The sequence below is a fragment of the Oncorhynchus clarkii genome, chromosome 24 (genome assembly GCF_045791955.1).
Source record: "Oncorhynchus clarkii lewisi isolate Uvic-CL-2024 chromosome 24, UVic_Ocla_1.0, whole genome shotgun sequence".
In the NCBI taxonomy this organism is placed as follows: Eukaryota; Metazoa; Chordata; class Actinopteri; order Salmoniformes; family Salmonidae; genus Oncorhynchus; species Oncorhynchus clarkii.
The window spans coordinates 12300598-12325333 of record NC_092170.1 but is presented as its reverse complement, the minus strand read 5'-3'; the positions used below and the strand labels follow the sequence as shown (position 1 = coordinate 12325333).

The following is a 24736-nucleotide window of genomic DNA, read 5'->3' as shown; positions in this document are numbered from 1 at the left end:
AAGAAGAAGCCATATTTCAGACTGGTCAATAAAAATAAAAGATTAAGATGCGCAAAGGAACACAGAGGGACTTACTGTTGATGTTGAGACTGGTGTTTTGCGGTTACTATTTAATGAAGCTGCCAGTTGAGGACTTGTGAGGTGTCTGTTTCTCAAACTAGACACTCTAATGTACTTGTCCTCTCGCCTTCAAATGAGTGGATTTGGCTATTTCAGCAACACATGTTGCTGACAGGTGTATATAATTGAGCACACAGCCATGCAATCTCCATACATTGGCAGTGGACTGACCTGTACTGAAGAGCTCAGTGACTTTCAACGTGGCACCGTCATAGGATGCCACCTTGTCAACAAGTCAGTTCGTCAAATTTCTGCCCTGCTAGAGCTGCCATGGTCAACTGTAAGTGCCGTTATTGTAAAGTGGAAACGTCTAGGAGCATCAACGGCTCAGCTGCAAAGTGGTAGGCGACACAAGCTCACAGAACAGGACCCCTGAGTGCTGAAGCGTGTAAAAATCTGTCCTCGGTAGCAACACTCACAACCGAGTTCCAAACTGCCTCTGGAAGCAACGTCAGCACAAGAACTGATCGTCGGGAGCTTCATGAAATGGGTTTCCATGGCCGAGCAGCCGCACACAAGCCTAATGTTCAATGCCAAGCATTTGCTGAAGTGGTGTAAAGCTCGCTGCCATTGAACTCTGGAGCAGTTTTAACACGTTCTCTGGAGTGATGAGTCACGCTTCACCATCTGGCAGTCCGACGGACCAATCTGGGTTTGGCGAATGCAAGGAAAACGCTACCTGCCCGACTGCATAGTGCCAACGGTAAAGTTTGGTGGAGGAAGAATAATGGTCTGGGGCTGTCTTTCATGATCCGCGCTAGGCCCCTTAGTTCCAGTAAAGGGAAATCTTAACGCTACAGCAAACAATGACATTCTAGATCATTCTGTGCTTCCAACTTTGTGGCAACAGTTTGGGGAAGGCCCTTACCTGTTTCAGCATGACAATGCCCCCATGCACAAAGCGAGGTCCATACAGAAATGATTTGTCGATCGGTGTGGAAGAACTTGACTGTCCTGCACAGAGCCCTGACCTCAACCCCATCAAACACGTTTTTGATTAATTGGAACGGCGACTGCGAGCCAGGCCTAATCGCCCAAAATCAGTGTCCGACCTCACTAATGTTCTTGTGGGGCTGAATGGAAGTCCCTGCAGCAATGTTCTAACATCTAGTGGAAAGCCTTCCCAGAAGAGTGGAGACTGTTATAGCACCAAAGGGTTGACCAACTCCATATTAATGCCCATGATTTTGGGATGAGCAGGTGCCCACATACTTTTGGTCATGTATTGTAAGTGAAAATGGCAAGTTTCTATGTTTTGAAGTTAAAAAGATTGAGGAAGATAAGTGTTTCCAATGACATCAACTGATTTTATTAGATCATTAGTAGGTAATGACTACTCATAATTGGTTAAAATCACACAATGCACTGGAAATGTATCTTCCTCTATCTTTTTTTTACTTCATAACATAGAAATGTGCCATTTTCACATGTTGGTTAGGGGTGGTGCTGGAGGTGATGAATAGGAAGTTTAAAAATTGTGACATTTCCCTTTTTTAATGAATACACAAAAATGTCATGTGCATGTTTTACAGTTTTTGTAGCATGCATATGTCATCTATGTGGCACATTGTGAGTGGTAGGTCAGATAGTCAGAACACAGTCAATTGATCTGAGAAACACTAATGTCAATCTCCCGTTGCTTTTGTCTCCCCCAGGATAATAGAATGCCAGGGCTTGCCTCTGATCAGTGGACAGAACTGTGACCCGTATGCCACTGTCTCGCTCGTTGGGCCTGCCAGGTAAGACTCGACTACCGTCCTCTGCAGTGGAACATAATTTCGGGCTCACTTCAATTTTAGGCATTATTAAAAAAAAAATATTCTTTCATATAGACCCCCATGAGAAAGGTTTGAGTATATTTCTGACTCTTCTATCTCCTTAGGTTTGACCAGAAGAAAACAAAGGTGAAAAAGAAGACCAGTGACCCTCAGTTTGAGGAAACCTTTTACTTTGAGGTAAATGTAATTTATATCTGGCAGCTCATGTCATCTCAGTTTTCTTCCAAATTGAAGAAAACTGACTAAAACAGGAAGGGACAACCAGGACTTGTCCATTAAGAAATGCTCACATTAGTTTTCCATTCCAAAAACATTTCAACCATTTTCCGTTGCATGCCTTAATGAATGCAACTTAGGTGTCTGTCTGATTTTTGACAATTCATGAGTTGTTATTTGCTGGAGAAGACTGATGTAAATTCCGTCTTGTTGATGTCCCCAGGTCACAAGGCCCAACAGTTACACAAAAAAGTCTCATTTCCAAGTAGAGGAGGAAGACATTGAAAAGCTGGAGATCAAGTGAGTGTGCCATCTCTTCTTGTTTCCTCTTCTTTTCTTTCTTCCTTCAATTTTCTCTTATTTTTCCCTCATCTTTCCGCTATGTTCGCTCTTCTCTTCTTTCTTTTACTTCTCTTTTTCCCTCCATTTTCCTTCTGACCTTTGACAGAACATCTGTGGGTTGGTTTTTCCCCACACTGGCAAACAGACCACCATACCTCCATCTCTCTGGAGTGACTTGTCATCTGTAGTCGGGGAGAGGGTTTTCAGGGTGTTTTGAATTAAACCAGATTTGATTGTAATTGTGTTTGTCACAACAGGTGTAGTGTGTAATGCAAAAATGGTGGTTAAGGATCTGTGGGGGTTGTCTCTGTTTGCATCACTTACAGCGGACTGACACATAGCTCACTGGGTTTACAGTGGGGTAAGACTAGGCTGGGCAGAGAGGTAAACACGCATGCATAACTTTCAGGTTTGGATTTGAGGTGATTTTAATCGCATGTGTATTTTTGAAGTGTACTGCAATTTGTATACTTCACACAGGTAAAGACCAACACTTCAGTGTATTTTGTGTTTGTGTTAAGATATCTATGTGGTTGTGTTTTCTGTGAGTGTGTCAGTCAGCCAATAGTGAAGTGGTATGTTTGGAAAGGGAAGGGGCATTGGTCCCTTATTTGTAGATAAAAAAGAAAGTTAAACGTATTTGCAAATATCACATTCAATTAGTATGTGTGATTGGAATCTCTCTCTCTGTGCTCCTCTGCAGAGTTGACTTGTGGAACAATGGGAATTTGGCGCAGGATGTTTTCCTTGGGGAGACGCGGGTATCTGTCAAGATTCTACGAAATGACCACATTCACAGGGCCTGGTAAGAACGGTGACATCGCAGGTTCACCTCACACATTTGTCTTCCTGATGCTTCCGAGCCAGGTTTCTCACACCAACTTGGGAGATTTCACATACTGACACACCAATATGCAAAGGTGCATGTAGCATTCGCGTGCCCATAGGAGCCCACAGCTCTCACTTCTAACTACACACTCAAACGCACTGATTGCATCCTAAGTGGCACCCTATTCCTTTATGTACCGAGCCACATAGTCTGCTAGAAAAATTGGGTGAGTTTTACACGCTTCTCTCACATGGACACGTTGTGCACTCACTGCACGCAGCCACACGCCTGTTGCTGCTTCTGATCCCAACCTGAAGAATGTAATCTGACTGCAGCGCTAGCTAGCTATCTGACATGAATGGGCTGATTAGCAGATGACAAGGACAGATACGGGGACGTGACACAGAGGCTCTTACGTACTCCGCTGCTACTCGCCTCGTTTTATCAGCCACCAGAATCCGACGCTCCTACGTCACACCCCTCACAGTGCTGAGTTTCTTTCCGCGTAGATCCATGGATGCTAGATCATATCTGCACATTGTAGGGCGGCTGTTAAAGAGCTGGGCCAATACTCAGAAATAATCTGGGTAGGAGTACTGCTGATCTAGGATCAGGTCCCCCCCCCCCCCCCCGTCCATATAGTCTTATTCATTATTAATCTGAACAAAAATATAAATGCAACAATTTCAAAGATTTGACTTAGTTACAGTTCATATAAGGAAATGAATATTGAAATAAATAAATTAGGCCCTAATCTATGGCTTTCACATGACTGGGGGGGCCTTGGAGGACATGGGCCCACCCATTGGGGAGCCAGGCCCAGCCAATCAGAACGAGTTTTCCCCCACTAAAGCGCTTTATTACAGACAGAAATACTCCTCAGCACTGATTGGCTGTAAAATGCTCCTATTGATTTCTCCTGCCGGAGCGGCATCTGTTGTCAAACTGCGAAAACTGTTCTGACTTTTATCTAGTGGAAATCGCTCTGTCATTTCCTGGTTGCTAAAATGCGATACTTTTAGCTCAATTTCAGTTTATCTGAGAAAACAAGCACTGAATAGTGTAGGGAATCATTGTACCGTCTAAATTGTAACACAACAAATATAGTTTTTACAGCTGTTTTGTAGCTGGTAGACCAAAACCGAAAGTTGCTTTCGGTTTTGGTCCACCAGCTTTAAACAGTGGTTTCAAACAGCTGTTTTCAAAATGATAAACAATTCTGTGTAGCACCTGGAGATTAACCTGTGCCAGATCCTGTCCCCCGGTCTAGCAACTCTATATCTGTGTTAACTTTTGACCGGTTCCTTCCTTTGTGTCCTCAGACTGCTTTGAACACTGCGATGGTGGCGTTCTGTAAACAGTGTGTGTGCGCGCATCTAGGTGATAAGGGATTATGCAGATACTGATCTATGCGTTTGGCATGAGGGCCTTGAGACTAGTGTGTAGAGAGAAAGGGAGGGATGATCGTTACATGCACACTGTAACATACAGACCCACAACTATACAAATATTTAGCAGATGTTATTCCGGGTGTAGTGAAATGCTTGTGTTCCTAGCTCCAAAAGTGCTGTAGTATCTAACAATTCACAAAAATATACACACATCTAAAAGTAAAATAATGGAATTAAGAAATATATAAATATTAGGATAAGTAATGTCGGAGTGGCATTCACTAGAATACAGTTTATACATATGAAATGAGTATCATTTGCGTCTCACCACTAGGGTTGTGAAATTCTGGTAAATGTGCAACCCAACCCACTGTCAAAAACAAATGTGTCGGTTGGCCATCACTCTGTATAGCTGACTGGGTGTGTTTTTGTTGGGTGTCTTTCCCCTGCTCCACAGGTATCTCCTCCAGCCTAAAGGGAACGGGAAGTCCAAGACAGACGACCTGGGCTCTCTGAGGCTCAACGTAACCTACACAGAAGACAATGTGCTGCCATCCGCCTGCTACACACCGCTCCGCACGCTGCTGCTCAAGTCCCCAGACATTAAGGTGCTAACCTCAGACCTGTCTAATTCACATACCTGCTCCTGTCTGTCGGTCTGTCTGAATGGTACATTATGCTCATTAAGGAACTTAAAGGAGTTGCTAGCTGATACTTCCAGTCATTGCACTAACGCTAGTTAGCTTTGGCTCGCGAAACTACCTCTAACTTCTGTTATACTGGACATAAAAATGGGAAGTAGATAAAGGGCATCATTGCCAAAATCCCGAAGTATCCCTTAAAAGGAAGAAAGTTGTGAGTGTACAATAGAGGACGCGTAGGACCGACAATCGGTTAAAACTGTCACTGGTCAAACATCGCCCACAGCCCCCACATTGTATTCCACACCGTTGCCAGTAATTTGTCATGAGTGGTGGCTTTATACATGTGGAATTGCAGTCAACCAATAACCATTAGTGGCTGACCAATCATCGCTCACGGTATGGTGCCTTTATCTCTGTCTCTATTTATCGCTCTTCTCCGTCTCAGCCCATCTCGGCGTCAGCGGCCCACATTCTGGGGGACATCTGCAGGGAGAGGTATGAGGCGGTGCTGCCCGTGGTCCGCCTGCTACTCCACCACAGCCGCCTGGTGTCCTTCGTCTCCGCCATCGCTGCCCTGGAGCTGGAGAACACTCAGTGAGTAGGACACACTTCTCCTCGGCCCTATGAGCTCTGGACAAAAGTAGTGCTCAATAAAGTGAATAGGTATCCTGACCTCTGAACCCGGTCTTGTCTGTCTAGGGAGGCCAACACCATTTTCCGTGGCAACTCCCTGGCAACGCGCTGCATCGATGACATGATGAAGATTGTAGGGCGGAGCTACTTGACGGTCACCCTGAAGCCTGTACTGGATGAGGTAATGTACATCATATGTTACCTAGGTAATGATGTGAGCAAATTGATTATATCATAGATTAACACAGATCCTAAGAAGTAAGCCGTGCTATGAACCAAATCATAAAAGCTCATTAACCTAGGAACAACATGTTTGAAAATGCATGCAAAACTCAGCATAACATCTTCAATTTATTTTGTAGATTTGTGAATCAAACAAAACCTGTGAGATTGACCCGATCAAACTGAAAGAGGGAGATAACGTTGAGGTCAACAAGGTACAGTTTGTCCGGTGCATCGCAAGCTGTCTATCAGTATATTGTGTAGTGGTGGGGTGGTATACAGAATGAAGTGTTAAGAAGCGACGTGTGTGTGTGTGTTCACAACGTGTGTGTCCGTCCTCTCTCCAGGAGAACCTGCAGGGGTACGTTCAGAAGGTGTTCTCGTCCATCACCCAATCCAGCTCCAGCTGTCCCCCGCTCATGTGTGACGTGTTCCGCTCGCTGCGTCAACTGGCCTCCAAGCGATTCCCAGGTGAGCAGGGCATCACACGCATCTTTATCCTCTCTACTCACCTTCATCCTACCTCCTCATCCTCAGCATGATTTCAAAATTCCGGAAAACTTTCCAAAGTTCCCGGGTTTAAAAAAAACTCAGTTTGGTGGTTTGTCGAACTTTCCGGGAAAGTTTCTGGAGTTTTGTAACCCTATTCCTCAGTCACAGCTCTCTCATCGATACTTACTGTGCCTCATCACATTAGAGAGAACGTCCACTAACTACAAAAATGTTTCTGAGATGTTTTCATACCGCAAATATCGAGTTGATCTCGTGTAGATCCTGTTATAAGCATTTGTGTAGACTGGTCCAGGTCTCTATCCAAAAGAAAAGATGATAGATTAGATACAGAAATATTATGCCAGTCTTTCCCAAGTATTATCTAGTTACTTTATCAGAGTCTTTTTTTTTTTTTATATAAAGTATCTTCCATCAGTAAGCAGCATGTTGTAGAGACCATGTCCACCATGAGGTGGAGCCAGAAGCCTGACTAAAGTGCAGGAGGTTGTCCCGTAGTATGTATGACAGAGGCCCTTCAAGTAAAAGCTAGTGTTGGAGCTTGGTGTAAGTCATGTTCTCATTAACCACCATGCTTATATGAATTGGCACCTTTTTTAAAGGGATAGCTCACCCAAAACAAAAAACGACATCCTTGTTTTCTTACCATTGAGCAGTCAATGGATAAGGACAGGGAGCAAGCTGAGCTTTGGTTTTCTTTTTCCTTCACCTGTCTCCTTCTCTCCCTTCCTCCTCTCCCCTGCAGATGATCCTCATGTCCAGTATTCGGCGGTCAGCAGCTTCGTGTTCCTGCGCTTCTTTGCCGTCGCCGTTCTCTCACCACACACCTTCCAGCTCCGCCCACACCATCCTGTGAGTACGCCCATATGCCTATATTTTTTTACTTTTGTGTCACATCGGAGGTATCCCTTGTGTTTACGCTGTAGTGATATAGTATAGCTACTTAGACGTGAAGTGCTCCCCCTATATTCATTTAGCAGCGACTCCTCACATTTTTTCTACTTACCCAGAGTTAGTGCAAGATTCTCATTCTCACCATTTTTATGTCTGCATGTAGTTTGAAGTTAGCATTTGCTAACTAGCATTAGCACAGTGACTGAATTGCTAACTAGCATTAACACAGTGACTGAATTGCTAACTAGCATTAGCACAGTGACTTGAAGTCTTTGGAAGCAGCTAGTTATAGGAACAGCTTGCAGCAATGGCTAGTTAGCAATGGCTTGCGAAACTACCTTAAATGTCCTTCAAACTGCACACAGAGACAAAAATGGTATCCATGAGTTCATCTGACTCTAGGTAAGTAGCAAAAGGGCTTCATTGCCAAAATCTTGCACTATCAATTTTCATGCATTTGAGTAAGGTGTTCTTTAAAAATAAAAATCACAGGTGTCGACCTCAGTCATTCTACAACAAAAAAAGAATTGAACATCCCAAAAGAACATCCCAAATATCACACTCTTCCATGAACAAATCGCTCCAGCAGTGACCACATCAGCAACAAAGAAAAACAAACATCGAAATCCGGGAACACCTTTGTAAAGTGGCAGGGTAGCCTAGTGGTTAGAGCGTTGGACTAGTAACCGGAAGGTTGCAAGTTCAAATCCCCGAGCTGACAAGGTACAACTCTGTCATTCTGCCCCCTCTGCCCTTTTTAAACCCGCTGTTCCTAGGCCGTCATTGAAAATAAGAATTTGTTCTTAACGGACTTGCCTAGTTAAATAAAGGTAAAATATAAATAAAAAGTAGGCTAAACCAAGCTTGAAACATCAGTCAACTGTTTTATAATAAAGTTGCACTAGGTCTAGCCTTCTACTGAATTTTTAGCCAAGTTATTCTAATGAATCCCATGTAGCCTATGATATTACTGTGTTGGCCTAATTAGCATTTTACCATGTCATTTATTAGTAAATGTACCTGTACTGTAGCCTAAATGTTAGAATGTGGTCCTACAGGTGATAGGCCTATTTTTTTTGGTGCAAAATCCCAGGACAATCCTTTCACTTAGATTACTGCAGTAAGCCCATACCCAAGTTCTCTTAAGGGATATGTGGTTGAACGTGAGCATCGCTAAAAGCATTTCAGGCCATTTAAATACAGTAAGAGTCTGTGAATGATATTTACTCCAGAAGTACATGCTCATTGGTCCTTAAAAAGGATGTTTAGAGAATCTGTAATCAATTTAGGATGGTGCGGTGAGGGACCAGAGGTGTGTGTGTGTGTGTGTGTGTGTGTGTGTGGTACTACTCTCCTCTAATCCGCCGGCCAGTGGTTGCGTATGAAGTGTTGTTGATGCTGAAGACTATTAGACCTCTGAGGAGATGGAGGTTTGCCTTCTATCATTCCCAGAAGGTCATCTTCAGATGGAGCTGAAGGGAGCGGTTGGACCCTTTCTTAACAGGGAGAATTCTGTGGCAAGCTGAAACTCCTTTGAAACCAGTGCTTACTAAAAAGCATGCAAAGAAGCCATTTAGCACAGCAGAACTAAGTAGCAGTGACTTTAAATGTGAAATGTACATTCACTGTAGGCCTACATCATACAACACATATACTGTACATGTTGCATGCAATGATGTAATTACATGCATGTACATTGGAATTTCACTTATTTCCAAAATGGTGGAATGGTGTGTAATGATTTATGTTAGTAAAATAACTGTTCCATAATAAGAGATGACAAAGGCTGAACAAGACAAAAATGCTTAGTAATTCTTGAATCTCAAAACTTGCATATTTGGAAGGGTAGATGACAAGTGTTTTTGATTTAATTCCTGGGGGACGCTCGGGGAGAGCACATTTTTATTCTAACCCAGCAATTACACACCTGATTCGAATACTCAACCTATCATCAAACCCTTGATTGACTGAGTTAGGAGTGTTTAGTACTGGGTTAGAACAAAAAATGAGGGTCCCCCATGACTGATTTGAGAAACTTGATTAGATTCCAAAAATGTTTTGATGCATATTCACATAAGCTGACTGTTTTTACACTGATTTCTGAAAAATGTGTTTCCCAATCATCATTGGGAAACACATTTTTGTGATATAAACGGTCATATTCATTAGGCCACGCAACGGATAGATTTATACAACAACAAAAAACATTTTGAAATGGCAATGAGCACAAGTGTTTAATTGACAATAAGTTATTGGACAAGCACAGCTAGTCCCTCCCTGTTTAAAAAAATAAAATAAAAATAATTGTATTCCGTTCGGTGCCTAAAACATGACCCTGGTATTTGACGTCTTTTGTACACTCATCTGTCAGGACCTAGAGGTCTCCCGAACACTCACTCTAATCTCCAAGACCATCCAGACTCTGGGGAGCTGGGGTAGCCTGTCCAAAAACAAACTGGTATGTATTCATGTATGTCTGTCTTATCAGCCTGTCAACATGCCCACCAATCAATTTATCAATCTTCCCTTGTGTGTCTATCAGTCAGTCAACATGTCTATCATATCATTCATTCCCACTGGGCACATCAGTTGAGGGTCTATTTTTGATAAACATTTGGTTGAGTTGTCAACTAATGTGAATTCAACGTCAAATCAACAAAACATTTCACCATGTCATTGGATTTATGTTAAAAGTCGACAACAACAAAAAAACAATGCCCTTATTGATGACTTTTTGCAAATCCAATTAGTTTTCCATGTTGATTCAACATCATCAAATAGATTTTGGGGTGTTGAAATGATGTGGAAACAACGTTGATTTAACCCGTTTTTGCCCCGTGGGTTGTCTGTAGGTCTGCTCTGAGCAAAAGTAACACTTTTTTGTCTGTGTTTTTGTCTTTAGTCTAGTTTTAAAGAATCATACATGTACGATTTCTTCAAATCATTCCAAGAAGACAAATGTATTGGAAAAGTAAAAAAGGTGAGTTGTTGGTTGTGAACCTTCCTATTACATTATATTTTTTAGATTTTGTAGACCACGTGTCAAAACTCACCAATCAGTTTTCCATGTTCGTTTTTTTTTTGCATTGCTGATTTTGCATGGTGTTTCCCTCTAACATTGTGTATTTGTCTGTAGTTCCTAGACGAGATCTCTTCCAACATCAGTAAGGAGTCCAGCGGGGTGGAGGATTCTGTGGTTCTCAAAGAGGGGTGAGTGGCTCACATCCAGCTGACACTAAGACCACACTCAACGAGCTGTATAAGGCCATAAGCAAGCAAGAAAATGTTCATCCAGAAGTGGCGCTCCTAGTGGCCGGGGACTTTAATGCAGGCAAACTTAGATCTGTTTTTACCTCATTTCTACCAGCATGTCACATGTGCAACCAGAGGAAGAAGAAAAAAACTCTAGACCACCTTTACTCCACACACAGAGACGTGTACAAAGCTCTCCCTCGCCCTCCATTTGGCAAATCTGACCATAATTCTGTCCTCCTGCTAAAGTTTTTGCTTGTAAGCAGGAATCAAGAAGTACCAGTGACTCGGTCAATACGGACGTTGTCAGATGACGTGGATGCTACGCTACAGGACTGTTTTGCTAGCACAGACTGGATGTTCTGGGTTTCATCCAATGACATTGAGGAGTATACCACCTCAGTCACCGGCTTCATCAATAAGTGCATCGACGACGTCGTCCCCACAGCGACCGTACGTACATATCCCAACCAGAAGCTGTGGATTACAGGCAACATCCGAACCGAGCTAAAGGTTAGAGCTGCCGCTTTCAAGGAGTGGAACACTAATCTGGACGCTTATAAGAAATTCCGCACTGCTCTCAAACAGCCAAAGCATTAATAGATTACTAAGATTGAATCCTACTACACCGGCTCTGACACTTGTCTGATGTGGCAGGACTTGCAAACCATTAGACTAAAAAAGGGAAACCCAGCCGCGAGCTCCCCAGTGGCACGAGCCTACCAGACGAGCTAAATGCCTTTTTTATGCTTGCTTCGAGGCAAGCAACACTGAAGCATGCATGAGAGCACCAGCTGTTCCGGGCGATGGGTGATCACGCTCTCCGTAGCCGATGTGAGCAAGACTTTTTAAACCGGTCAACATTCACAAGGCTGTGGGGCCAGACGGATTACCATAACGTGCACTCTGAGCATGCGTGGACCAACTGGCAAGGGTCTACACTAGAGGTTGACCGATTAATTAGGGCCGATTTTCAAGTTTTCATAACAATCGGAAATCGGTAATTTTGGATGCCGATTTTTGCCAATTTTTTTTTTTATTATATATAATTATTTTTTTACAACTTTATTTAACGAAGCAAGTCAGGTAAGAACACATTCTTATTTTCAATGACGGCCTAGGATCGGTGGGTTAACGGCCTTGTTCAGGGGAAGAATGACAGATTTTTACCATGTCAGCTCGGGGATTCAATCTTGCAACCTTATGGTTAACTAGTCCAATGCTCTAGCACTTTATTTTTGCATTATTTAAACCAAATTGAACAGGTTTCATTATTTATTTGAGGCTAAATTGATTTATTGATGTATTATATTAGGTTAAAATAAGTGTTCATTCAGTATTGTTGTAATTGTCATTATTACAAATAAAAAATATAAAAAAATCGGCCGATTTTAATCGGTATCGGCTTTTTTGGTCCTCAAATAATCGGTATCGGTGTTGAAAAATCCTAATCGGTCGACCTCTAGTCTACACTGACATTTTCAACCTCTCTTTGACCGAGTCTGTAATATCTACATGTTTCAAGCAGACCACCATAGTCCCTATGCCTAAGGCCCTGTAACCTGCCTAAATGACTACCGCCCGCAGCAGTCATGTCAGTAGTCATGGCTCAAGTCAACACCATCATCCCGGAAACTCTAGACCCACTCCAATTCGCATACTGCCCCAACAGATCCACAGATGACACAATCTCAATTGTACTCCACACTGCCCTTTCCCACCTGGACAAAAGGAACACCTATGTGAGAATGCTGTTCATTGACTACAGCTCAGCATTCAACACCATAGTGCCCACGAAGCTCATCATTAAGCGAAGGACCCTGGGACTAAACACCTCCCTCTGTAACTGGATCCTGGACTTCCTGGTGGGCCGCACCCAGGTCGTAAGAGTAGGCAACAACATCTGCCACGCTGATCCTCAACACAGGGGCCCCTCAGGGGTGCGTGATTAATCCCCTCCTGTACTCCCTGTTCACCCACAACAGCGTGGCCAGGCACGACTCCAACACCATCATTACGTTTGATGACACAACAGTGGTAGGCCTGATCACCGACAACGATGAGACAGCCTATAGGGAGGTCAGAGACCTGGCAGTGTGGTGCTAGGACAACAACCTCTCCCTCAATGTGAGCAAGACATAGGAGATGATCGTGGACTACAGGAAAAGGAGGGCCGAACACGCCCCCATTCACATCGACGGGGCTGAAGTGGAGTGGGTCGAGAATTTGAAGTTCTTAGTTTGTTGGGGATGTGGACAACAATCATGGTCCAAACACATTAAGACAGTCGTGAAGAGGGCACGACAACACCTTTTCCCCCTCAGGAGACTGAAAAGATTTAGCATGGGTCCCCAGATCCTCAAAGTTCTACAGCTGCACCATCGAGAGCATCCTGACCAGCTGCATCACCGCCTGGTATGGCAACTACTCTGCATTCGACTGTAAAGCGCTACAGAGGGTAGTGCGTACAGCCCAGGACCTATATACTAGGCGGTGTCATAGGAAGCTCCCCCCCCCCCCCCCCTTGTTTTTATACTGCTGCTACCTTGACTAAACTGTACCCCTTCTCATTGACTCGGTACCGTTACCGCCCTGTATATAGCCTCATTGTTATTTGTGTTACTTTTGTAAATATTTTCTTAACTATTTTCTTAACTGCATTGTTGGTTAATGGCTTGTAAGCATTTCATGGTAAGGTTGTATTATACCTGTTGTATTCGCTGTTGTATTCGGCTCATGTGACAAATACAATTTAATTTGGGTTTTGGCTAGTGGGGTAAAGATTTTGTGCCTGTTTCCTGGACTGAAAGTGCTTTTTAGTCCAGGACTAAATCTTTAATGTAAAAAGTTAGGTGACTTGAGTTTGAGCTGACCAGAGGGGTTTGTCACTAAGAGGGATCATTGACTTTGATATATATTTCTGGTTCATAAAGAAAGCTACACATAAAAATGGGTTGTTGGCTGTAAAGTCATACTTACTGTGTCAATGTCAAGTCTATATTTATTTTACTACAGGGAGGTACAGAAGCGGGCCCAGGGAAGGAAACGCATTGGCAAGAACTTTAAGAAGAGGTGGCTTAGAGTGACCAACAGGGAGCTCTCCTACCACAAGCACAGAGGTGAGACATGCACACACACTCACACAGATTCACAACCACACGCCACCACCACAGAGTCCCCCATAGGGGGCAGTGTTGGACCAGATCCCTCCATGGGCCAGGTTAGCCAGTTGTTTTGAAATTGTGGATTTTCTAGACATGCAACACTGTTTGGAACAAGGCTCTTAGCTTTTATCTCCCAGGGGAGATGGTGAATATATGGAGCTCTATCCACAGGTATCTATCCACGGGCCACTGGTCTCCCACAGAGAGGGGGAGGAATGCAGGAAGTAAGCTCTGTTCATTATAATGAGAGCCAGCCAGAGAGCGGCAGAAGAGGAGGGAGAGTGAGAACCCTGGTCATTATAGTGGAGCCTACCTGGCGGGTGTCCTGTACTCTACTCCTCAGCTCACCTCAGTGGAGCACAGCCACACACACACACACACGCTAGGCTCCTGGTTTCTCTGCCAGGCTCCTGTAATTCTTGAAGAGAGGGTGGCTATGAGACGCTGGGGGCTGCTGCCATAGCAGTATCGCGCATACACCAGACCTGCCAACCTGCTCGCACTTTGTGTACCATGCATGAAGTTTGAGGTCAAAGTATGCTGGTATGAAAAACGACCCTACAATTACACAAAAAATAGGCTTCTAGTTGGCACATTTTGTGGTTTTTGGCTCGACTGTCAGAAGTTGAAGCTGAGCAAATCAGAGGACTTCATCTCTAGCTCTCTGCTTTGTCCCCAATGACAACAAGGCATGTTGAAATCAAGCCTAGTAATCAGACCTAACTTGATGGCCGGAGATCTGCAATAAGCTCATATAGGCCTAGTTAATTTGTTTCATATTCCAAGTCAAGTCTTCTGATCTGCTTAGACTTTGTCAGACCTCTCCGATCTCTAAGTCCTATGAAAGCCAATAGCAGCCAGACGCTTCCAGCCATATTGTACATGGTGTGATAGCCTGGACGTTGCATAAACGAGCCGAAGGTCTTGTGTAACATTGTAACATTGTAATAAAGTGCATTTCTAATTGGGATTTAGATCATTCATTCAGCCTCCTCTGTGTTGCTCAGCTCTAGATTTGGGACTCAGAGAGAGGAACAACATAAATAATGTACCAGAATGCAGTAACGTAGCCTGAGTAGTGAAGATCTGTGTTTACAACTTAAGTGATTTGTAGCCTGCTGTCCGGAGATGAACTGAAGTGTGTGTGTGTGTGTGAGCACTGAACTGGAAGGCAGGAGATATGCAGAGAACCTGATGGTGCTGGAGGTATGCGTGGTGGGGTCGGGGGGTCCGTCGGACTGGCAATGCGGAGGAAGAGGAAGGTGGCAGGCAGAGAAAAGCGCTCCCTCTTAAATGAGAGATTGATATGGCAAAATTCATCACACACCCAATGCACCTTGATTCACATATGTAAGGGAGAGCGAAAGAAAAGGGAGGGTGGTTGTATGTGCAGTGAAGTATCATCAGTGGATCAGACACTTCACTCTATCAGCTAGATGAATGGAAGGAGTGTGAGCTGATAGGTGGAGACTGAAGAGATACCAATAGCAGGAGCTGATACTGAGACTGCTTTTATAAGAGCCCATGGTGCTTCAGCTGCACTGCCCAAACCCAGTTGTCACTGTCAATTTAGTTGTCACTGTCAATTTAGAGTAACACCAATCTAGAGGCCCCATCTGTCTGCCTATTCTGCTGTAACAGAGCCAGCATTGCGGTGGCAGGGCACAGCTCCAGAGACCACTCCAACACGCACAAAAAACACACACAGATGAACACACATAAATGAACGTGCATGGGTAACAACATCTATGCTTATCTAAGGCATGTGGTTGTGGAGGAATGAGCAAATGTTGTGGGAGTATAGAAAACAACCTACAATCTCCCAAACCTACACACCCAATACCAAAACTTGATGAATTAACATCAGGAAGTTGGATCCTTCACCAAACATGTATTTTCTGATGATTATCAAATAAATATTGTTTAAATTGCAGCTGTTTGCATGCCCCACATTTCTTTTCAAACTATGTTCTGAAGTGCATCCTCAGTCAATAAAATAATGGCGTTAAACCAAGCTAACTCCCTATGGAATTCAATATTGATGCATACGCTGACAGCAGGTTTTCCACATTCCAACAAAAACAAAATAAATGGATAATGAAATGTGTCAAGACTGACCGTTGACATGGTGGTAAAAAAAAGGGGGGGGGGGGCTCCGGAGACCAACGGATCTAGACTGGATTCTTTCTTCAAAGAGTTCATGTGAGGATTAGCTGGAGCTGTAGGGCCCGTTGCCCTGAGTCGAGGCCAGGATTTACATGAAACAAACGTTCAAGGATAGAGTAGAACGACAGACACACAAACTAACGATAACATTCACAAACTGACACACATACAGCTGCAAGCAGATACGCACGTGTAGGCAGGCCCAACCCTCGACCTCACTTTTATCAACACTCAACAGCCTCCTCTGTGTTGCTCAGCTCTAGATTTGGGACTCAGAGAGAGGAACAACATAAATAATGTACCAGAATGCAGTAACGTAGCCTGAGTAGTGAAGATCTGTGTTTACAACTTAAGTGATTTGTAGCCTGCTGTCCGGAGATGAACTGAAGTGTGTGTGTGTGTGTGAGCACTGAACTGGAAGGCAGGAGATATGCAGAGAACCTGATGGTGCTGGAGGTATGCGTGGTGGGGTCGGGGGGTCCGTCGGACTGGCAATGCGGAGGAAGAGGAAGGTGGCAGGCAGAGAAAAGCGCTCCCTCTTAAATGAGAGATTGATATGGCAAAATTCATCACACACCCAATGCACCTTGATTCACATATGTAAGGGAGAGCGAAAGAAAAGGGAGGGTGGTTGTATGTGCAGTGAAGTATCATCAGTGGATCAGACACTTCACTCTATCAGCTAGATGAATGGAAGGAGTGTGAGCTGATAGGTGGAGACTGAAGAGATACCAATAGCAGGAGCTGATACTGAGACTGCTTTTATAACTGTGCATGGTTTGTGTGTTTTGGCCTGGGCTTTTGTCAGACACAACGCTGGAAATGGTCTATCGACTGTAAAAAGAATGTTCTCGATTTGTATTTTTGTTGGACGAGTATGTGCGAAGTGTAATGCTGCACGTCTTCTAGTAGTAAGGGTCACATGGTGTACGAACTCAATGTTCCTCCTAGTGATGTAGCTTGACCAAGACGACATGGGTGGGTTCCAGATTATTCTTTAACAGTTGAAGAATATTACCATATAATTTATCCAGAGACGGGATTCTTTCTGTCGTTGAGACTAGCTACTATCCTTGTTACTTGTTACAGTAGCCTGTTTTATATAAGGGTAAGAGAGCCCAATGTAGACATTTTGTGTGTGTGCATATATTTACGTAGAATTTTTCTTTTTGTTTTCCAAGGGAAAGAAGCACTCTGCATTATGCCTGTGAAGAATATCCAGGCTGTGGAGAAACTGGACGAAAGTGCCTTTAACCGCAAAAATGTAAGCAGGACTTGGGACCCCCTCAGCCTGTCTCATGACTGTCTATTGTGGTCTGTTTAGAGCCAGGAGTTTTCCCTGGCCACCTACCTGACCAGTAAGCGGTAAAGCACAGTTCTACTATAAGGTAATGCAAAGGCTCAGAGGTTTTCCTGGTCAGGTCAACAGATCAGGAAACTCCTGTGGTCCTATGTAAGTTGTGAGGGAAGTTCTTTGAGTTTACGCATTGAATTTGAACAGATACACATGTGGCCTATGAGTGTCTGTTACTAAATAAAATAACATCTTAATTGTGTGCAAAGGGCAATTAATTTTACACCATATTCCCAGCCTGTCAGATATTGTATGTAATGTGTGTTACAGACAGCTCCTCTCCTCTCCCTTTTTAGATGTTCCAGGTGCTCCACAGTGAGAAGCCGCTGTACGTGCAGGCGGGGAACTGCGTGGAGGCCAGTGAGTGGGTGGAGGTGCTGAGCCAAGTGAGCCGCTGTAACCCGGACCGCCTGGGCACCTTCCACCCCTCGGCCTACTTGGCCGGAGCCTGGCTCTGCTGCAGGAGCCTGAGCGACAGCCAGCCGGGCTGCAAACCCTGCACACCGTGAGTACTCAACTCTGAATCTCAAACCAACCTCTAGTCCCTAGATCAGGGCGCCCCAATAGCTCTTCTCCAATAACATTTTATTACACTTTGTATAATCACCAGGAAATGACCTCATTGATTTTAATTGAGGAAATCTGTTCCCAAGTATCACCACGCATAAATAGAGAGGCATACAGTGAGCTCCAAAAGTATTGGGACAAGTGACATATTTTTTCTTGTTTTGGCTCTGTACTCCAGCACTTTAGATTTGAAATGATACAATAACTATGAGGTTAAAGTGCAGACTGTCAGATTTAATTTGAGGGTATTTGTCACGATCGTCGTATTGAGGAGACCAAAGCGCAGCGTGATGTGAATACATCTTTTTAATGAAAGACGAAAAACACAAAGTACACTAAACAAACAAACAAAATAACAAGACGAACGTGACCGCTATCAAAACTGAGTGCAAACATGCAACATCATATAGACAATAACCCATGAAATACCCAAAGAAGATGGCTGCCTAAATATGGTTCCCAATCAGAGACAATGATAAACAGCTGCCTCTAATTGAGAACCAATCTAGGCAACCATGGACATACATAAACACCTAGATGGTAAACAACCCCAGAAACCTATAAAACCCCTAGACAGTACAAAAACACATACATCACCCATGTCACACCCTGACCTAACCAAAATATATAAAGAGAACAAAGAATACTCAGGTCAGGGCGTGACAGTATTATAGCACTTTGTGTACAAAGTCTCCCAATTTTACAGGACCAAAAGTATTGGGACAAATTCACTTATGTGTAGTAAAAGGTTTAAGTATTTGGTCCCATATTCATAGCATGCAATGACTACATTAAGTTTGACTGTACAGCATTTGCTGTTTTGTTTTGGTTGTGTTGCAGATTATTTTGTGCCCAATAGAAATGAATGGTAAATAATGTATTGTGTCATTTTGGAGTCACTTTTCTTATAAATAAAATGGAATATGTTTCTAAAAACTAAAATAATCCTGAGTGTATTATGAATAATGTTATTTGTGTGTTATTTAAAAAAAAAGTCAAATTTACTCCTGGGCTACAGCACCCAAAGACCAATTTATAGAACTTAGTAAGAGTTAAGCATAGAATCTTTTTAGATGGTTCATAGTTCTATCTTGCACTCTGATCGACCCAGGTGGCATTTTCGCCATATTTCTTGTACTGGTGCTAATCCTTCCCTCTCAGATCAACACAAGTTCCTAGGAGATAGCAGCTGCTTCAACAAAGAAATTGACCATACCGTAATCACTGCCTACTAGTATCAGACACCAGAGTCTTATATCAGTCTTATTTAGTAGGGAGCACTGTGGCATTATTGGACAATTCCCGGTTTTCTGTTTCTTTCTAATTGGTGCTTAATAAACATGACCCTGTCTCCCCTCCCAGTACCTTGCTGGCTAACCTACAGCTGGATATCGACTGTGACCGCGAGACGGAGAGAATCTTCTCCCTCTTCACCTCCAGCTACTCCAAACTACAGAAGATGGAAGGCAAGAGGGATTCTACCTGTCAATCGCCCAACTTTCACACTAATTAATATAAAAAGTATTCTTATCACAGTAGATTGTTTCTATAGTGGCTTATTGCATGAGGCATTTTCTCTGCATCTATGTGTGCTTGTGCAGCATGCATGACACTTTGATACTTGATTCACACCTGAACCGTACCCTGCTGGCTCGGATATTTTCTTTTCACATTGTCCTTTCCAGCTCGGTTCCAGCAACTATTGTGTATGACTAACGAGGCCAGCCCAGTACAGCTCTGATTGGCTTGGCTCTGTTTGGCCCTTTTTTAGTGTGAATCTGGCAACAGTAGCTTGCTGTGATAGCCTGTGATGATGACCTTATGTAATTGTCTCCTGTGGTCAGATGCGTGTGCCAGCATCGCTGTGTACCAGGGTCCTCTGAGGGAGCAGGACGACTACTCCCTGTTCACCATCCAGGACTCCAAGGAGACATTCCACACAGTGCGGCAGATCTCACACATCCTGAAGGAGCTGCAGAGAGAGCACGACACCCGCAGCGGCACCGCGCAGTACGGCAGCCAGTAAGTATACACACATGCCTATACACACACATGCCTATGTCTATACTCACACACACTTGTACACATACATGGATATGTCTATACTTACTTACACACACACACACACACACACACACGAATAGACAGCCACGTAAATATTTCTCTTTGTCTTTCTAGAGAGAATCCGATAGTTGGGAAGACATCCTAACGAGTCTAGGTGGGTCTGTCTGGCCTGAGACAGTCATTCCAGAAAATGGCAGTATGCCACCTGCCACAGTTCTACACTGGAGCCCCAGAGTGACACAGTCTGGATTGGCACTGAGAACGATGCCCGAGGACCAAGAACCCACACCCCCAAGGTCGCGCTCTGCCCCCGCTTCCCCCTCCACCACGTGTGACTGGACGGACGGTCCAATAGCGAAGTGTCACCTGAACCTGGTCAGAAGCTCTCATTGGTTCAGAAGAGGAGAACCTTGGTTGAGTTTTATTCTCTAGCTCTCCCCGTCTGTCTCCATCCTTCTCTCTTTCTCACACACCACTGTTCTAATCAGAGGAATATGTGCTTGCTCTCGTCTTCTACTTGATTTGCACAAAGACCATACAACATCATTAGTTGGGGTGTGTTTGTGTGTGTGAATAGGCTGCTAAAATACTCAATTTTATTCACTCAAATGTTTTCAATCTCGATCGTCAACAATCAAGATGATGCTCTCACAATCTCTTGGGGCTTCACTGTTTGACGTCCGTTTACGACTAAACAGCAAGCTGACTTTGTTTCTCATTTTCTATCAAAGGGTCCACTTAACTGTACTCTCTTCTTCCTCCTCTATCCACCTCTGTGCTTTGAACAAATGTAGGTGTTTCAGAGTACAGTTAAGTGGATGAAACCCATCTGCCTTATTTTTCTTAATGGATGTATGTGTAACAATCTCTCGCATCCTCGAGTTAGGGACTAATGCCGAAGCACTTTACATATTTGGAATACTCCAGATGGCATCATTTTAGATACGTGGTATCACTATACCCCCCATATCGATCAGTTCAATGATCTCGAGTACCTTCTCCTTTCCATTGCTGTACAATAACATTTATAGCCTGTAGATTTTAATAGCTAATTTTCTTACACCAAAGACGACTATCGTAAGGTCGACTTGGAAAAAAAGGGTATAAATGTATTTTGAATAGACTTTTTTTTAAATGGAGAGAAATACAGTATATATTTCGTTCATGTACATTTTGGTAACTGCATTGTTCCTCTTTTTAACGATTTAGACGATTTGATTGAGTAACTTTATAATGTTCTCTGGAAATGCCGAGGGACCGTGGTCGGTAGTCTAGAAATGTCTGTCAACCATGTAGTGATGTCACTGCAAATCAATCACAACAAGCTAGACAATCCCCCTTCACTTGCCAATCTAGCCCCTTAGATCCTCATCACTGGTCCACATTAACTGGTAGTCAAATGTGATTGGATAGATCTACAATCAGGCAAACACACATATATTAGTTAGACCCCATTCATTGTTTTGTGTGTTTTAGACTGAGGACAATTGCTGTGTTCATAGCCAAGTGGGTAGGTGGTAATTGCCCGTTTTGAAGTCGTAAATACCGGTTGGATGCATTCACGTGCTTTGAACTAGTTGAGAAACGCTGATTGGCTAATGTGCAACAAGTTACGTCAACCTTAAAATAAAAGTACAGCTGTCATGCTTGTAAACAAATGATAGTGTTCAAAAAAACATATAAATTGATTTATTTTTATAAATAATGTTTTATTACATTTAACTGCCAAAAACGCAGTTATCAAGGTAATTTCCTTAGTAGGTGACAGAGGTCAGCATGTGGGAGAAGTCTGAGCTCAGGGATGATAGATGAGCTTCCCAATAGTATACTGAACAAAAACATAAACGCAACACTTTCAAAGATTCTACTGAGTTACAGTTCATATGAGGAAATCAGTCAATTGAAATAAATTCATTAGGCCCTAATCTATGGATTTCACATGACTGGGAATACAGATATGCATCTGTTGGTCACAGATACCTTTAAAAAAAAAAGAGTTGTGTGTTGATTAGAACCAATCAGTGTCTGGTGTGACCAACATTTGCCTTGTGCAGTGCGACACATCTCCTTCGCATAGTTGTTCAGGCTGTTGATTGTAGCCTGTGGAACCATAACCCCACTGCCACCATGTGTCACACGTTGACATCAGTAAACCGCTCACTCACACAATGCCATACACACTACACTGTCTGCCGTCTGCCCGGTACAGTTAAACCGGGATTCATCCATGAAGAGCACGCTTCTCCAGTGTGCCAGTGGCCACCGAAGGTAAGCATTTGCCCACTGAAGTCTGTTACGACGCCATACTGCAGTCAGGTCAAGACCCTGGTGAGGATGACGAGCACGCAGATGAGCTTCCTTGAGATGGTTTCTGACAGTTTGTGCAGAAAGGATTTGGTTGTGCAAACCGAGTTTCATCAGCTGTCCGTGTGGCTCGTCTCCGACCATCCCAAAGGTGAAAAAGACGGATGTGCAGGCCCTGGGCTGGCGTGGTTACACATGGTCTGGGGTTATGAGGCCGGTTGGACTTACTGCCAAATTCTCTAAAACGTTTTGGTAGAGAAATTAACATTAAATTATCATTGTTATCATTAGCATTGTGTTGTGTGACAAAACTGCACATTTTAGAGTGGCCTTTTATTGTCCCCAGCACAAGGTGCACCTGTGTAATGATCGTGCTGTTTTAAACAGCTTCTTGATATGCCACACATGTCAGGTGGATGGATTATCTTGGCAAAGGAGAAATGCCCACTAACAGGAATGTAAACATTTGAGAAAAATAAGCCTTTTGTGTATATGAGAAATATCTGGGATATTTTATTTCAGCACATGAAACATGGGACCAACACATTACATGTTGTGTTTATTTTTTTTAGTGTAAATACGAGTTGGATTTTTTTTCAAGTGGATTTTCTTCCCAGTCGTATATGTGGTAAATATCAAAGTTTTTATCAGGGAGGTTGAATTTGGTAATGAACGCAGCATTAGTCCACATAGTCGCTCCGTTCTTTTATATTTTTATCAGTCAACCCGTATGAACGACAGTTATGAACGCAGCATTGGTCCACAGTCGCACCGTTCTTTATATTTGTATCTGTTAACTCGTAGGAACAACCGTTTGTTAAAACAGATGCCTAGAAACTTGAGCTTGGATCAACAACAAGAAGGGAACGTGTAACACAGTTAGTACAGGGTTAACCATGTTTCGTATATATTTTTGTTTGGCTTATGGAAATATTTCCTGTCAGAAGTTGTCTTTGGTCCGTCGTAAATTTCTATCATGCATGTCCTGTATATTTAACAGTATATATTTTTTTGAGTACCTTTTGTATGTATGTATGTATGTTTTTTAACACGGCAAAAATAATCTGTGTTGGTGCGTTACGGTACCTTGTTCTTTGTCTTCAGTGGTACTAGGAAGCTTGTTGCTTTTCTTCTTGTCACAGAGTCTAATGTATGGTAGCGTGCTGCGGAGTCTGTCTATAGCTTATGCAACGTTACGGAGTTTAACTTTGTCTGGAACACCAGGGTCATGTTCATTAGAGCACGCATTGGAAACTTTTTGCAACGGGGAAAGAAGGAGCCTCTACCTGTTTACAGTCAGTTTTCCTGCGTTTGGTGCCTAATGAACGCGACCCAGGTTAGGTCCCACCTGACTTTGTTTGTCAGTGGTTTTGCTAAAGGCTCTCAGGCCTCATGGTTCTTGTCCTTTGTCATTCTAATGCGTAGGGAAAGATGTCATCATTGGTTTTCTTTCACTAATCTCAAACGTTTTTCAATCATGAGGGAATTTTTAATCACTGCATCTTCTCTTCACCTCACCTCGGTGACAGTCAGATGTTTTATCATAATGTGTCTAACTTTGTCAGAACCTTTTTTCAGGCCCTTGAATCCAAACGTGCAGTGGCCTTACTAACCCACCCACACCCAAAGAGAACTTGGGGTGACAATTGTACAATGTACAGGTTGGCTTGGTCAAATGGGAATGGTACTGTACGTTCTAGGGGTTTTGTTGCTTTGATCACAGTATAGGTACAAGTGACACTGTTACCAGTCAACAGGGCCCTGTCATTTTTAAAGTTGGATAATTTAACATAACATGGGAAGTCAAGAGTTATGGTTAGCAGTCGATCCCTCGACAGGCCTTCATGTGAACAGTATCTGTGAAGTCATCGCCATGACATCATCAGCAACCTTTCGAATGTTAAAATCAATCACTGCAAAGAGAATCGGTTGTTTTCATATTTCAAACCCTTAAACGTATCATTGCATACAGGACTGGAGTACATATTTTTGTTGTTGCTTTTGTTATTTAAACATTTTTGGATTATTTTTCACAACCAGAAATTCAAATCTTATCTCTTGTCTTTTATTTGAAATAATTGACAATAAAAATGTTGCCAACCCTTTCACTTCAGGTCTGTGGTCTTTACTAAATGTCAGCTCTAGGGAAGGAGGAGGAGAGTAGAAACATTAGCCTTGTCACAGATCTCTTTGTGCCGCCTTACCTTTTCCTATGGTAATTGGAGTTGGTAAGATGGCACAAACAGATCTGGAACCAAGCTATAAAGACATTGAGGGAGTACACAA

The 24736-nt window shown here is 43.2% G+C and overlaps 1 protein-coding gene across 1 annotated transcript in view; it reads left to right on the top strand.

Moving 5' to 3' along the window:
* The window catches only part of LOC139383145 (ras GTPase-activating protein 2-like), a 43924-nt gene extending 19366 nt beyond the window's left edge, over positions 1-24558 (top strand). The window contains exons 6-24 of the mRNA XM_071127501.1: positions 1776-1859; positions 2003-2075; positions 2338-2414; positions 3160-3261; positions 5134-5284; positions 5766-5914; positions 6020-6134; positions 6316-6390; positions 6523-6646; positions 7431-7537; positions 9951-10037; positions 10482-10559; positions 10716-10789; positions 13847-13950; positions 17343-17425; positions 17812-18020; positions 19445-19548; positions 19927-20104; positions 20261-24558. Coding sequence (XP_070983602.1) covers positions 1776-1859; positions 2003-2075; positions 2338-2414; positions 3160-3261; positions 5134-5284; positions 5766-5914; positions 6020-6134; positions 6316-6390; positions 6523-6646; positions 7431-7537; positions 9951-10037; positions 10482-10559; positions 10716-10789; positions 13847-13950; positions 17343-17425; positions 17812-18020; positions 19445-19548; positions 19927-20104; positions 20261-20291 — 2005 coding nt within the window. The 3' untranslated portion in view covers positions 20292-24558. The remainder of the gene's footprint in view (positions 1-1775; positions 1860-2002; positions 2076-2337; positions 2415-3159; positions 3262-5133; positions 5285-5765; positions 5915-6019; positions 6135-6315; positions 6391-6522; positions 6647-7430; positions 7538-9950; positions 10038-10481; positions 10560-10715; positions 10790-13846; positions 13951-17342; positions 17426-17811; positions 18021-19444; positions 19549-19926; positions 20105-20260) is intronic.
* Positions 24559-24736: the final 178 nt, after the last annotated feature.